Here is a 12,133-nt window from a genome sequence, read left to right on the forward strand (position 1 = left end):
TTGCAAATCGCTCCGCTCTAAACTTTAACAATGTTGCAAATCGCTCCTCTCAGAAATACAATAATGTTCCAAAGCTGAGCCGATTTTTCGGATTTTGTCACAGTTTACTACTGGTATCAGGAGAACATGATATGCGAAGAGGTGGCACGAGGAATTTTTGATACGTATCAAATTCTGACCGGTATTTACATTTTGGTATCAGGAAAACATACTTACCTTGTGTATCAGGAGCATGTGACAAGCTAGGAGGTAGCCTGGGTAGTAAGGAAATTAAAAGGTAACGTACCAGGAAATGAAGGGATATTATTAAAGGGAAATGAAGGGAAAATAATGGGAATCGTACCAAGAAATGGAAGGGAATGAAAGGGAAATGTACGAGGAAATGAAAGGGAAATGTGCAAGGAAATGAGAGGAAATGTGCGAGGAAATGAAAGGAAATGTAAGGAAATGACCGAGGAAATGAAAGGAAATGAAAGAGAAATGTGCGAGGAAATTAAAGGAAATGAAAGGGAAATGTGCCAGATATATAGGTAAAATAGATATATAGTTATTTATATATCCAGTTAACTATATACTATAGTAGTTAAAATAGATCTACGTTCATGGTTCAGATAGAAATGTGAATTTTTTTAGAAATGGAGAGTGCAAACCATGTTGTCGAAATATCGAACTAATTCTGAACTAGAGTCCTAAATAGTTCTTATTATTCAACCCTAGATGGCGAAACTGCATGAATATACGTTTAAGAACACGAAATCAATTTGGAATGGTTTTGAGAAAGCTAAAGTTTTGCCGCGATTTTGATCCATTCATCCATGCATTCGTGGGAACGTTCTTATTTCGAGAAAAGATTGGAAGAGATTCAAAGGGAGAATCTTTTATGTAACTGCAACTTCTGTATTATTTAGTAGTGAAATTATGTCTAAGACAAATACGTTGTACAATTATTTTACGTCACCGAAAACTGTCAAGCAACCAAATAATAAACCGGTGTCTGAAGACAAACCTGGAACACCAAAAAGGGCAAAGGAACAAAGGAACAAGGGTACATTGTGAAACAGTTCACATGGAAATAATTAATTGAGTTAGATTATTAATACGTATTATTGTTTAGTGTAAAGTTGTAATTAATATAAAAGTGTAATTCAAACAATAAAGGTTTAAATATCTAAACGAATAATATTTTATGTAGTTAAAACTCCAAACAGAGGAAAGGAAAATAAAAGTGAGGATCGAAAAAGAGTTTACAAAGACGATGATGAAGAAGAAGCGGAAGAAAAACCAATTAGACCAGCACAAGCAAAAAAAAGGAGATTAATCATTCCTGATGAAGAATCTGGAGAAGACTCTGGGGATGAATTTAAACCTGGTTTGTCTGAAGATTTAAATCAATAGTTGCCAATGAAAGGGAGTAATTGTTATTTAACTTTGATTTAGATGCAGAAGATGCATCTGAAGAATCTGATTCAGGTAGTGAGGGAGACCCTGAAAGTGAAGTACAAACACAGAGTGAAGAAGAAACACCAGAGGTAAAAAAATATATCTGCTTAAAAATACAGAATTTTGATTACTTAATCCAAAGTTAATTTCAGAAGAAAAGGAAGCTACCATCTGGCCCTGGTAGAAGACGTCAAGGAGGGTCAAAGAAAGTTACCCAAGTAAGCTAACAGTTACACATTGTTTTTATTCTTGACTATTTCGTATCTAATTCCATCAATTCAAATTAATTTCCATTAGGAAAAGAAAGAGTCCAAAGTATCACAACAAAGTCAAGGCTCGGGATCAAACAATAGTACTGTCGAGTCCTGGCCACATTTAAAATATGATTTTCTTCAACCAAATAAAATAAGAGATATCAAGAAAAAGTCTCCAAGTGACCCAGATTATGATCCAAAAACTGTCTATGTTCCATCAGAATTTTTGACTCAACAAACCCCTGTAAGATTGCAAATGTAATTTCATTCAGCTATTTGCTATATGGCATTGAATTTTCTGTAACAAATCTTTCTAGGCAATGAGACAGTGGTGGGAATTGAAAAGCAAACATTTCGACTGCGTTCTCTTCTTTAAAGTAGGAAAGTTTTATGAGTTGTACCACATGGATGCTGTCACTGGAGTCAAGGAGCTTAATCTTACATATATGCGCGTAAGTACCTCGAAGTTTTTCGCAAAAATTACGGAGGTATGAAAATAAACGTGATTACAGGGAGAATTCGCACATTCTGGGTTTCCCGAAATCGGGTATGGCCGTTTCTCGGGAAGCCTTATAGAGAGAGGGTACAAAGTAGCTAGAGTGGAACAGACAGAGAATCCAGAGATGATGACGCAACGTTGTAATAAAAGTAAGATACTAAAAATAATATTACCTTGAGCTTGATATGACCTAGTTCTGTGTATGGTATTTACAGTGGCTAAACCAACAAAGTTTGACAAAGTTGTAAAACGAGAAATTTGTCAAATAAGCACCAGAGGTACAAGAGTCTACACTGCATTAGATGTAGAAGCATCAACACCGAATTCAAACTACTTATTATCTCTTGTTGAAAAATGTTCACCTGGTTCAAACACGTCTCATTACGGAGTGTGCTTCTTAGATACCACAATAGGAGACTTTTACCTTGGGCAATTTGAAGATGACCAATGCAATTCTAGGATATTGACGTTACTTGCCCATTATCCTCCCGTTCACGTAAGTTCCGATCCACTACGCATTTATTCAGATTGGTCAAGTTTAAATTCATTTATCATATTTCAGGTTGTATATGAACGCGGTAATTTGTCTCAAAAAACATTGCAAATTTTGAATAATGCTTTAGCAGCATGTATCAAAGAACCACTCCTCCGTGAAACTCAATTTTGGTCATCCATAACTACGTTAAAAGTAAGCGTAACATCGTTATCTTTCAACATTTTTAATATACTATTTTATCTATACGGGTCTTTTTCACGACTTACAGAATCTTCACGAGGGAGAGTACTTCATGAAGCCAGAGTCTGGGTTTTCATGGCCTACTGGCTTGCAGAAATACCTTAATCAAAGTAAATACTTACATTTTACGCGTATAAAGTTTTACTATCATTAACATGTATTTATTTGTTTTTATTCAGATGACACTCTAGGTTTAACTCCCGCGGATGATAAAGAGTTAGCGGTGCATGCTTTGGGAGGATGCGTTTATCTGCTCAAAGAATATTTACTCGAGCAACAATTGTTGGCTCAGGGACGATTCAAATCGTACGTTCCGCCGGATTTCTCAACTGAAATCGCCACTTCTTCTAAATTTGCAAATAATATGGTACTTCACGAATGTCGCCTAACCACGTACATAATATTACACGAGTAAATTAATATTTATTGTTATCAGGTGTTGGACGCCATCACTATTAACAACTTGAGAATTTTTGGTGAAGGCTCCCTAATGAAAACATTGGATCGTTGTTGTACCCCGTTTGGGAAAAGGTATGTTTTAAGTAAAACTAATCATTCCGTATTTCTTTAATCAAACTCGTTATAGATTATTACGCGAATGGATTTGTCGACCGTCTTGCCGCAAAAATATTATAATCGAACGTCAGGAAGCTATACAAGAATTGATAGATCGTTCAGATACGGTGCAAACTGCTCGTAGCATACTGGCTGGACTTCCAGATCTCGAAAGATTATTAAGCAAGTGAGTCGGAATCATCGCTAACGAATAAAATAAATCATTGTTTGCGATGAATATTTAATACGCGTAATTGTAGAATTCATGGTCATGGAAATTCGGCAAAAATGAACAATCATCCTGATGGCAGAGCTATCATGTTCGAAGGTCACACGTATTCGAAAAGGAAGATTCTAGATTTCACTAATATCCTAAGCGGTTTCGAGGAGGTCTTGAAAGTAGTCGCCCTATTCGAAGGTACACAGTTTATTCGGGCTTAATAATAGCTAAATTAATCAGATTAATGGACGTGATCAAATATTTGTGGTTTAGATTTCAACAGTAGCTTGATAAGTCGGTGCATTAAGCTAGAACCGGATGGCGAATTTCCTTCGTTAAGAGAAACTTTAGATTATTTCGAGGTAATTAATACTATTACTTTTTAATGGTAGTTATTAAGCAAGACATTATCTTGCAACATGTATTTCAGACCGCGTTCAATCACGAGGAAGCCAAAAAAGAAGGATGCATCGTTCCAAAGGAAGGAGTCGACGACGAATACGATTCCGTTTTAATGGAGCTTGCAGACATAAAGAAAGATCTCGAACGGTATCTTGAAAAGCAAAGACAACATTTTGGCGTGAAAGTAACTTTTCACGGATCGGATAAGAAACGCTATCAGATCGAGATTCCAGAGTCGCAAGTGAAGAAAGTTGGTAGTGGATACGAACTTCAGTCGCAGAGAAAAGGATACAGACGTTACTATACCGCTGAGGCAAAGGTTTTATTTCTCTCAATGATAACCCGAGCGTAAAGTATTTGAAACTACTTGGCTTCCATTAATTGCATTAACCTTCGTCAGGAACTTCTGAGCAGGCAAATAAACGCCGAGGAACAGAAGAATAAAGTATTGAAAGATCTAAATAGAAGAATATTCGCGCAGTTTGGCGAGAAGTATGACATGTGGAGTACTGCCGTTTATAACTTATCTATCTTGGACGTTCTAATTTCCCTAGCAGAATATGCCCTCAGCGGTGACATGTGCGTGCCGGAAGTCAACGATGGCGCGGATGGAAACGTAATATCTATACGATTTCGCTACGTTATTTAAAGAAATCTAATGTATCGATACTAATTTAAATGTGTCTTAACAGATATTTATCGACATAAAAGACGGCCGACACCCATGTATTCTTTCGGATAATTTCATACCTAACGATACTTCATTGGGAATCGGTGATTCTGCTACTTTCGTAATTCTAACTGGACCAAATATGGGTGGTAAATCGACGCTGATGCGCCAAGTCGCGCTTCTTACGATAATGACACAAATAGTACGTTCTATTCTTGTAAAATGAATGGTATATACCAAACCGAAGCTAAACTTTTGTCACTTACAGGGAAGTTATGTTCCGGCAAGTTCTTGTCGTTTAACAATAGTGGACCGTATTTTCACGAGATTGGGAGCGAACGATGATATTTTGGCTGGTCAAAGTACATTTTTGGTAGAATTAACCGAAACCGCCGCGATATTGCAACACGCCACGCCGTACTCGTTAGTTTTGTTGGATGAATTAGGTAAGGAAACGTTTAATTATAGCCCTAACGATGCAATTAAGAAAGTATTCGTGCTATGGTATTGTGCGCATTCACAGGTCGCGGGACATCAACGTATGACGGCACAGCGATAGCCGCATCGGTCGTGAACGCGCTTACAAAATTAAAATGCCGTACATTATTCTCGACGCATTATCATTCTCTGGTAGAAGATTACAAAAATAACAAGGACGTTACGTTGGCTCATATGGTACGTCAAATCTCTAACGATTGTTTAATAAAATTTTTTAACGTTCATTTGTTTATAGGCGTGTATGGTAGAGAACGAGGAAGAGGATAAAATAACACAGGAAACGGTAACATTCTTGTATAAACTCAGCGAAGGGGCTTGTCCAAAATCATATGGTTTCAATGCTGCTCGATTAGCCGGCGTGCCATCCGTAATCACTAACAGGGCGCACGAAATTTCAAAAAGGCTCGAGCAGGAGACCAATTACAAACACTTTTTCGCTGCTTTATGTAAAGCGGACGGATCAGCTATAAGAAACCTCATCGCTGCAATGTAAAATCTGCGAAAATGTTAATCGATCGCGATTACATAATTCATTATTAAATTTCCATCGCAATATTACGCTTGATCGTTTCATATATTTATTATACCTCATTGTATTTTACGAGTATTGTTTGATATTACAAGCTAGTTTTGATAATAAAATGAACTGAACGAATTAAAGGAGTATGTTTGTTCCTCTCCTTACAACCTTAAAGACTACCTAGAAGTCACGAGAGTAAACGAGACGCGGTTGTTGCTTACAAAATTTTATTAATTAATGCCAGAGTACAAAAGGGCTACTTATGACGAATACGATGCGATATACAAACAATGTAATTTTACTCACACCAAACGACGAATAAAATTTCATCTCGAAAACGTAAAAAAAATCGTGCGTGCACGAGTCCTGCTGTGAAATAAATACAATTCTTATGCGTTAATATATCGTGAAACAAAGAATAAGCGGGGGAGTGAAGTTTTTCTAAACGAATATATCGTCGTTACATCCGATAGAATTATATATTTTTTGTTTTTTTTTTTGTTTTGTTTTTCTTTATATTATTCAAGGACCGTAAGGATGCGGAGCGATAAATAGAGAGAGCTCGTTGGTAAATCGAGCGGGTATGAATATTTGTGTAGTCACTTACTACATATGATTAGCAAGTCGTATCTCTGCGTAAATATGAATATACGCTTCTCAGTGCGCAAAAAGCCGTTTCTTATCAACGATTAAACAAAAATAAAAAAAAGGAACCGTGCTCTCTCTCTCTCTTCCTAACTCGCGCATGCCGTTCATGCAGAAGAAAAACTATATATACGATTAAAAAGGCACGGAAATTAAGAAAGCACTTGACTGTTTTAATGGGTTACAAGGATGTACTTTTATTTTCTTCGAATAACATATGCCTACTTCTAATGTACAATTCCGAGGTTTTCAATCGAACGTTATCTAAATATTAAATGTCTGTCGAGCGCGCTCTCACTCTTTCTCTCTTTTTTTTCTCTCATTTCTAACTGGACGTTCGCGTTAAATTCCTTTTCTATCATCAATTAGTATGTTTCCCTATCGAAAATACCAATCGATAGCCGCCTAATTTTAAGAAGCGTTGTCACCTGGCCGTTCTTCTTCGTAGGAAGAGTTATATATCGCGTCTCAGAATTTTTAAAGGATTTACCTATCGAACCAAGTCGAACCAAAAGTTACTTTCTTCTGTCTTTCTGTCTCTCTCCGCTCTCCTCATTCTTTTTCCTTTTCCCAAGCGTTCTAAACGTCGGATTAACGGTTCAAGATCCACCGATATCGATCGACACGGTATCGGTTTAATTAGAAAGGTGCCTTTCAAGACAAAACAAACCACGGTCGAACGTGGCAGTGGGAGGGGGCAAAATTTCTCGAAAATAGGGCATCGTTTCAATTGTTATCTTACACCCTTATTTTTTCCTCTCTTTTTTTTCTCTCCTTCGTTTTGATCGTGATTCAAAAAACAAAAAGTACTATTTTATTATCTTAAGAGTTACGCATTTACAAAACTGCGGGTAACGAGGATTCTTGAGAAGGGGAAGTATGCTCTTTTTTCGTAAAACTGAACGACTATTTAATACCCGTTTCGGCGAACAGGACCTAAGATTCGACCGTCGAGGGATGGACATTGCTCTTCTTCTTCTTCTCTCGGTTTTGCGTGACCCTCTCTCCCTCCGTGTCGTCGGCCCTTCCAGTACCCTTGCAATTAGTGGATACACAAATTCTGCCGATCGTCGTGAAACCAATTTCCAACAGAGGATAATAAATACAACAACACAACGGAAACGAATAAACAAAACACGAACCTATTTGCGAACATTGGAGGGCGATCCTTGATAATTTGCTTGAGAAAGCAAATCTCCAGTCAAATGAATGAAATATGTTATATGAACATATTGTGGCAGAAAACGAATGCTCTTTTGATTTTGTTTTAGGAATTAAAGGAATTGTTCCTTGTGAAAGTGGGATAAGTCCATCTTCGTTTGGGGTGATCGAGCTTTTTAAAGTAATTGTAGTGTACATGTGGTTTTTGTAACCCTATTAGGCCTTTAGGTAATGTAAATAAAAAGACATAAGATCATTTTTGTCTGTAGATTGACACCACTTTCACAATGAACGGCTCTATTGGAAACAGTACACCGAGGAGCGCGAAAGACTACGCCAGGCTTCCAGTTGGTGGAAGGAAACTAACGCCAATCCACCAATCGGGAGACTCCACGTCCCTAAAGTCGTTTTTCGTGCTTCCCAGGAGTACATCCGTCTTCTTTTCGGCTGAAAATTCGCTCCTTCGATGCAGAATCGCCCTAGAACAACATCTCGAACATAAAACGACAAACAATAGAAATGAAAATAACTTTAGAATGAATTTCGAACGAAAGAGTGAATCGTGGGTTTGCTCGAAGGAACGTCGTCGTCAGTCTTTTTCGTATTAGACTGGTCCTAGCTCGGGGACTGATTCGTCTGGAATTTTCGGACACTGGAAGGGTGAACGACGCGGAAAGGAGGATGCCGACGAGCGGTTAATCCCGATTCAGACTTTTACCAGAGTCCTGATGAGTATCCGCCAGGTGGGACTCGTCCGCGGGCCGGGGCCTTCGCGGCTGGCGACGAGTCGTTCGATTTCTCGCCGACGCTGGAGTTCGAGCTGGATGTTCCGTTTTGCACGGCTGGCCCGTTGTTCTGTGATTCCGTGTAACCGGCTCCAGTCACCGGATTGCCATCTGCGAAGAACACTTAAGCTCTTAAAACGAACATACTCGAACAAGTTACCTTTTCCTTCTTCCCTTCGATGCATGAAAGGTTAACACGAATTACAGCAATTGCTTGAAAGATGCTCGCGGCTGAGGGGGTCGACGGTGAACATCTTTCTTTTCGATGATGAATTCTTTCGTATTCTGACTCTGCTTAAAAGCATTGCCTTCACGTACACCAAAAAATGATAAACGCGTACTTGAAGGATTCAGAGTGCCAAGTAACGAAGTTCTGCAGTCGAGCATCTTTCGAAGCAACTGCAGCGTCTCTCTCTCTCTCTCTAAGGCACTATTACACAAAATGAGTTTGTTAGGAGTATTTTGATCATTGGAGCTCGAAGGATCCACCTCTTGTACTCGTGATTCTCCTGATTCTTCTCGTTGCTATGATTTCGATCCTAGGAGATCGATTCTACACCGCATGCAATTACTCATCAGACGTATAAAAAAAAACGTGTACCACGAACCAGTTCACCGCGACAGCGTTGAGAAACGAATTTTTTGCAACGTGCGGTCGCGGTCGCGTTCTCATACGCCTGATAGGAGCTTATAATACTGTCATAGAGATATCAAGGATTTCACGGGAGAAAAATAAAATAAACATGGCATGCTGATTTTCTCAGACCCTTGATTTTTTATCTACTTTTATCTGCACGACCGAAATGGGGACAGGGACGCAGGTAATTAACTCGACAGGCAATTTAAGCATAAAATCGTTAGGAACGACCAGTTGGTTCGATGCACTGATAAGAAACACTGTATGTATATATATATACATATTTATCTCGTGAGAGCTACCGTTTAGGCTACGCAATACAACACACGCAATCTTCTACCACGTGGTCATGAACTTACCGTCCTATTACAGACTATATGTTGACCTATGAAAGGGTGGGATAGAATTGCTCGAATCGTCATTCAAAGTATTTTTTTTTTTTGAAGAATGGATTCATTTTTAATAATGGTTGGTAGAGTCGAGATTCGAGCAATTCTAGAACAGGAAGATGGAAACTAGTGGGTGGAGATTGGACGGAACATCGGCACTGGGCAATCGACGATAGTACTAACTGTATTACAAATTATAAATGAAAAAGATTATTAAAACACTTTGCAAGCTTTATATTCTTTCTTTTTGTGATCAAAGTAACACGTTAAATGTGCCTAATTACCTAATTTGCACGATAAAGGTAATGGACGATGACGCAGAGAAATTGGAAGGTTCGAGGGCTGAAAGAGGGCGTTGCTTATAAATGAGAAAAATAGTGGCACACGTTACCTCGACACCTTCGTGCGCTGCGCCTCATAGGCGTCACGATAACTCCGTCTCCGGTGACCGGGTTGCGCGAAATGCAGGATCCACCTGCCAGGGTTTTCGAGCGGGTAGAAAGGCACAGAGGACGACAGTTCACAGCCCGGTGCACGCAAAGCGACACGCGCCAGAATTCGCCACCACCACCACCCCCATGCACCGACACGCCGTAGCAAAACCCACAACCGTAACCCAACCGTAATTGTGTTAGTGCACGCGCAAGTATTCGCACAGACTGGTCCAAGATGCATCCCCATTTTCAGGGATATCGATAATCAGTTGATTCGAGGTCAAGATGGACTCTAGGTTACTCGACTAGAGGAGTAAGGGGCTCGAAGAAACTAGGAAGTCTCTGATATCTTTTTAGGGACAAATTGGTGAAGATATTGAGGATTGGAGAAGCTTTAGTAGTAACAAAAAAATAACAGTCTGTGTATATAGATAATGATGGAAGGTACTACGAAAATTTAGTATCCTCTCGTCGAGTAGAATGCGTGTATTTGAAAACAAATCAACATGGTTGCTATGGAATACCCCACTGATTAATGCTTGGTACCTTGGACACGTTTGTGCTAGAGAAATCAGATAGAAAAATAAGACAGAAACAAAGTGTACTATACTATATTCTACTTGTATGAAATATGGCAAGCAAAAAGCAAACACAATAGGGCTCTGTCGAATCAAAATAACAATGAGAATGAACAAGTGTTAAGGTAGGGAGAAGTGGTCAGCTAGTAGTTCTCAAACTGTTCACAATTCACGAAATCGTCACACGTCAAACCCAGGCAATCGTCAGTCTTGGTGAAATCATAGAAACAATTCAAGGTCTATTAACAAATTCGTCCTATTAACCAATCGTCGACATGGTTCAATCGCGTATGTTAGACATTTAAAAAAAAAAATCGAGGTAAACAAACATGGCTGATTACTTGACGGCCACTCGCACAAGAACGAAACGAAAGTTAATAAACAGTTACTGGGATGCGTTTAATTTAAGTCAATGTAACTCGAACAAAATCGACTGTGCTTCGAAAGTTTCGCGCGAGAGAAACCGATGAGAATTACTTGTCGCAAGCGGGGGAGGTGTATTGCAGTGATTAGATTTTAACATAACAGGTAGAATATTCACGACTAACTCAAAATATGTGTTTTTATTATCGTGGCAGGCCCTGTTGTGAATCAGAAAACGTCCATCGACCAAAAAGTTTCGAGTATTAAATTGTTCGTTAACGTAAAATCAATATCTTTGACGTTTCTACGAGTCTACGCGAAACTGAACTAAAAAAACAATGGAAAACAATGGAAATCGTGAAACGATATATGTACATGTCTCCCGAGAGTAAACGCGAGCTCTGTTCAATCAAATAAGAATGTGTGGGAGATGAGTGTCGTGTCATCTACTTGAATGTGTCTCGTTGCACACTTACGAAATCGTTTGATTCTCCTAAAAGCTGCTTGCGAACAATTCAAGAGGATGACTTGGTGAAAGTCATGATTAGTTACAAAAAGTTCGTTCGTGTCTCGCTAGCTCCACAGACCGACAAAAAGGAAGCGGATCGAATTGTTTTACGTTTCCTCGGTTCGTTTCTTCGTAAGCTGTTATATAGATACACACCTAGTCCCCCATTTACATGATTATTCAAACTTTGTGGTCGTCGGCAACAAACTAGAGGAATGCTAAATATCGAAGCTATAACAGTTTGTTAGCAACTGAAATTTCACGAATGGACTGATATTTTTTATTTTCTATTTGTATTTTATTTCACTCTACGTTGGAATTAATGAATTTAATTAAACAACAGTTTAAACGATCCCTTTCCATTTATTTATACATTTTCTCCTGCAAAAAGCCACGATTTCGATCCTTGTAGATCAAGGGATAGGTGTGCATACGTAAAGAAACCGAGCTCGTGATCTCGAGAAAGAGCCAACGGCTCGTGATCGATCGTTTGCTCGCGAATCATCGAGCACAATCGCCGCGAGTGCTGGTGCACGAGAAGAAGCGTAGCAGAGGTGTCCTAATTTCAACAATTCTCCGTCATCGATAATCGATAGAGAAGTGCATCAACGTTAATACCGAAAAAGAGCCTGCGACACACAGACACATATTTCAAGGTTGGTCGAATACAGTGCGAGTTTCCGTATGTAATTCGAGCGATTGCGCGACTCTTGGCAATCGTTGAAAGAACAACAAATTCGACAATGGAAAAATGATTCGCGAGACAAGTTCCAAGAGGGCGAAAAAGCTAGATTTTATTTAACCAGCGTGGAGAAGGAGAAAACTGTAATCGTATCGGA

At 39.0% G+C, this 12,133-nt stretch overlaps 2 protein-coding genes across 6 annotated transcripts in view; one reads left to right on the forward strand and one right to left on the reverse strand.

Moving 5' to 3' along the window:
• The first annotated feature begins 751 nt into the window (after positions 1 to 751).
• Positions 752 to 6,354, forward strand: LOC128889781 (probable DNA mismatch repair protein Msh6). Of its 2 annotated transcripts, none has more exons than XM_054147751.1 (21): positions 752 to 1,045; positions 1,193 to 1,369; positions 1,438 to 1,529; positions 1,596 to 1,658; positions 1,738 to 1,938; positions 2,012 to 2,146; positions 2,207 to 2,342; positions 2,409 to 2,689; positions 2,756 to 2,881; positions 2,958 to 3,039; positions 3,109 to 3,296; positions 3,366 to 3,460; positions 3,516 to 3,671; positions 3,745 to 3,902; positions 3,978 to 4,066; positions 4,135 to 4,425; positions 4,507 to 4,722; positions 4,799 to 4,978; positions 5,045 to 5,222; positions 5,300 to 5,451; positions 5,510 to 6,354. In XM_054147751.1, exons 1-21 carry the CDS (start codon positions 919 to 921, stop codon positions 5,765 to 5,767), a joined length of 3,381 nt encoding a protein of 1,126 aa, XP_054003726.1. In that variant the 5' UTR covers positions 752 to 918; the 3' UTR covers positions 5,768 to 6,354. The 2 variants fall into 2 exon arrangements, with proteins under 2 accessions (XP_054003726.1, XP_054003725.1); XM_054147750.1 differs by having other exon boundaries at positions 753 to 1,045; positions 1,593 to 1,658.
• A 264-nt stretch (positions 6,355 to 6,618) lies between these two features.
• The window catches only part of LOC128889812 (microtubule-associated protein Jupiter), a 53,766-nt gene continuing 48,251 nt past the window's right edge, over positions 6,619 to 12,133 (reverse strand). For 3 of the 4 annotated variants that reach the window (XM_054147810.1, XM_054147811.1, XM_054147809.1), the window contains exons 3-5: positions 11,263 to 11,286; positions 9,803 to 9,886; positions 6,619 to 8,496 (exon numbers count right to left, since the gene is read on the reverse strand). In XM_054147810.1, the coding sequence (XP_054003785.1) occupies positions 8,315 to 8,496; positions 9,803 to 9,886; positions 11,263 to 11,286 (290 nt within the window). In that variant the 3' untranslated portion in view covers positions 6,619 to 8,314. The remainder of the gene's footprint in view (positions 8,497 to 9,802; positions 9,887 to 11,262; positions 11,287 to 12,133) is intronic. The other variant, XM_054147812.1, reaches the window with a different exon arrangement.

The sequence above is a fragment of the Hylaeus anthracinus genome, unplaced genomic scaffold, assembly GCF_026225885.1.
Source record: "Hylaeus anthracinus isolate JK02 unplaced genomic scaffold, UHH_iyHylAnth1.0_haploid 11997, whole genome shotgun sequence".
In the NCBI taxonomy this organism is placed as follows: Eukaryota; Metazoa; Arthropoda; class Insecta; order Hymenoptera; family Colletidae; genus Hylaeus; species Hylaeus anthracinus.

Coding starts and splice junctions, on each gene's coding strand:
- LOC128889781 (XM_054147750.1), top strand. CDS start 919: ATGTCTAAGACAAATACGTTGTACAATTATTTTACGTCACCGAAAACT. Junction 4,067..4,134: donor AAACTTTAGATTATTTCGAG/GTAATTAATACT, acceptor CATGTATTTCAG/ACCGCGTTCAATCACGAGGA. Junction 5,223..5,299: donor AGTTTTGTTGGATGAATTAG/GTAAGGAAACGT, acceptor GCGCATTCACAG/GTCGCGGGACATCAACGTAT.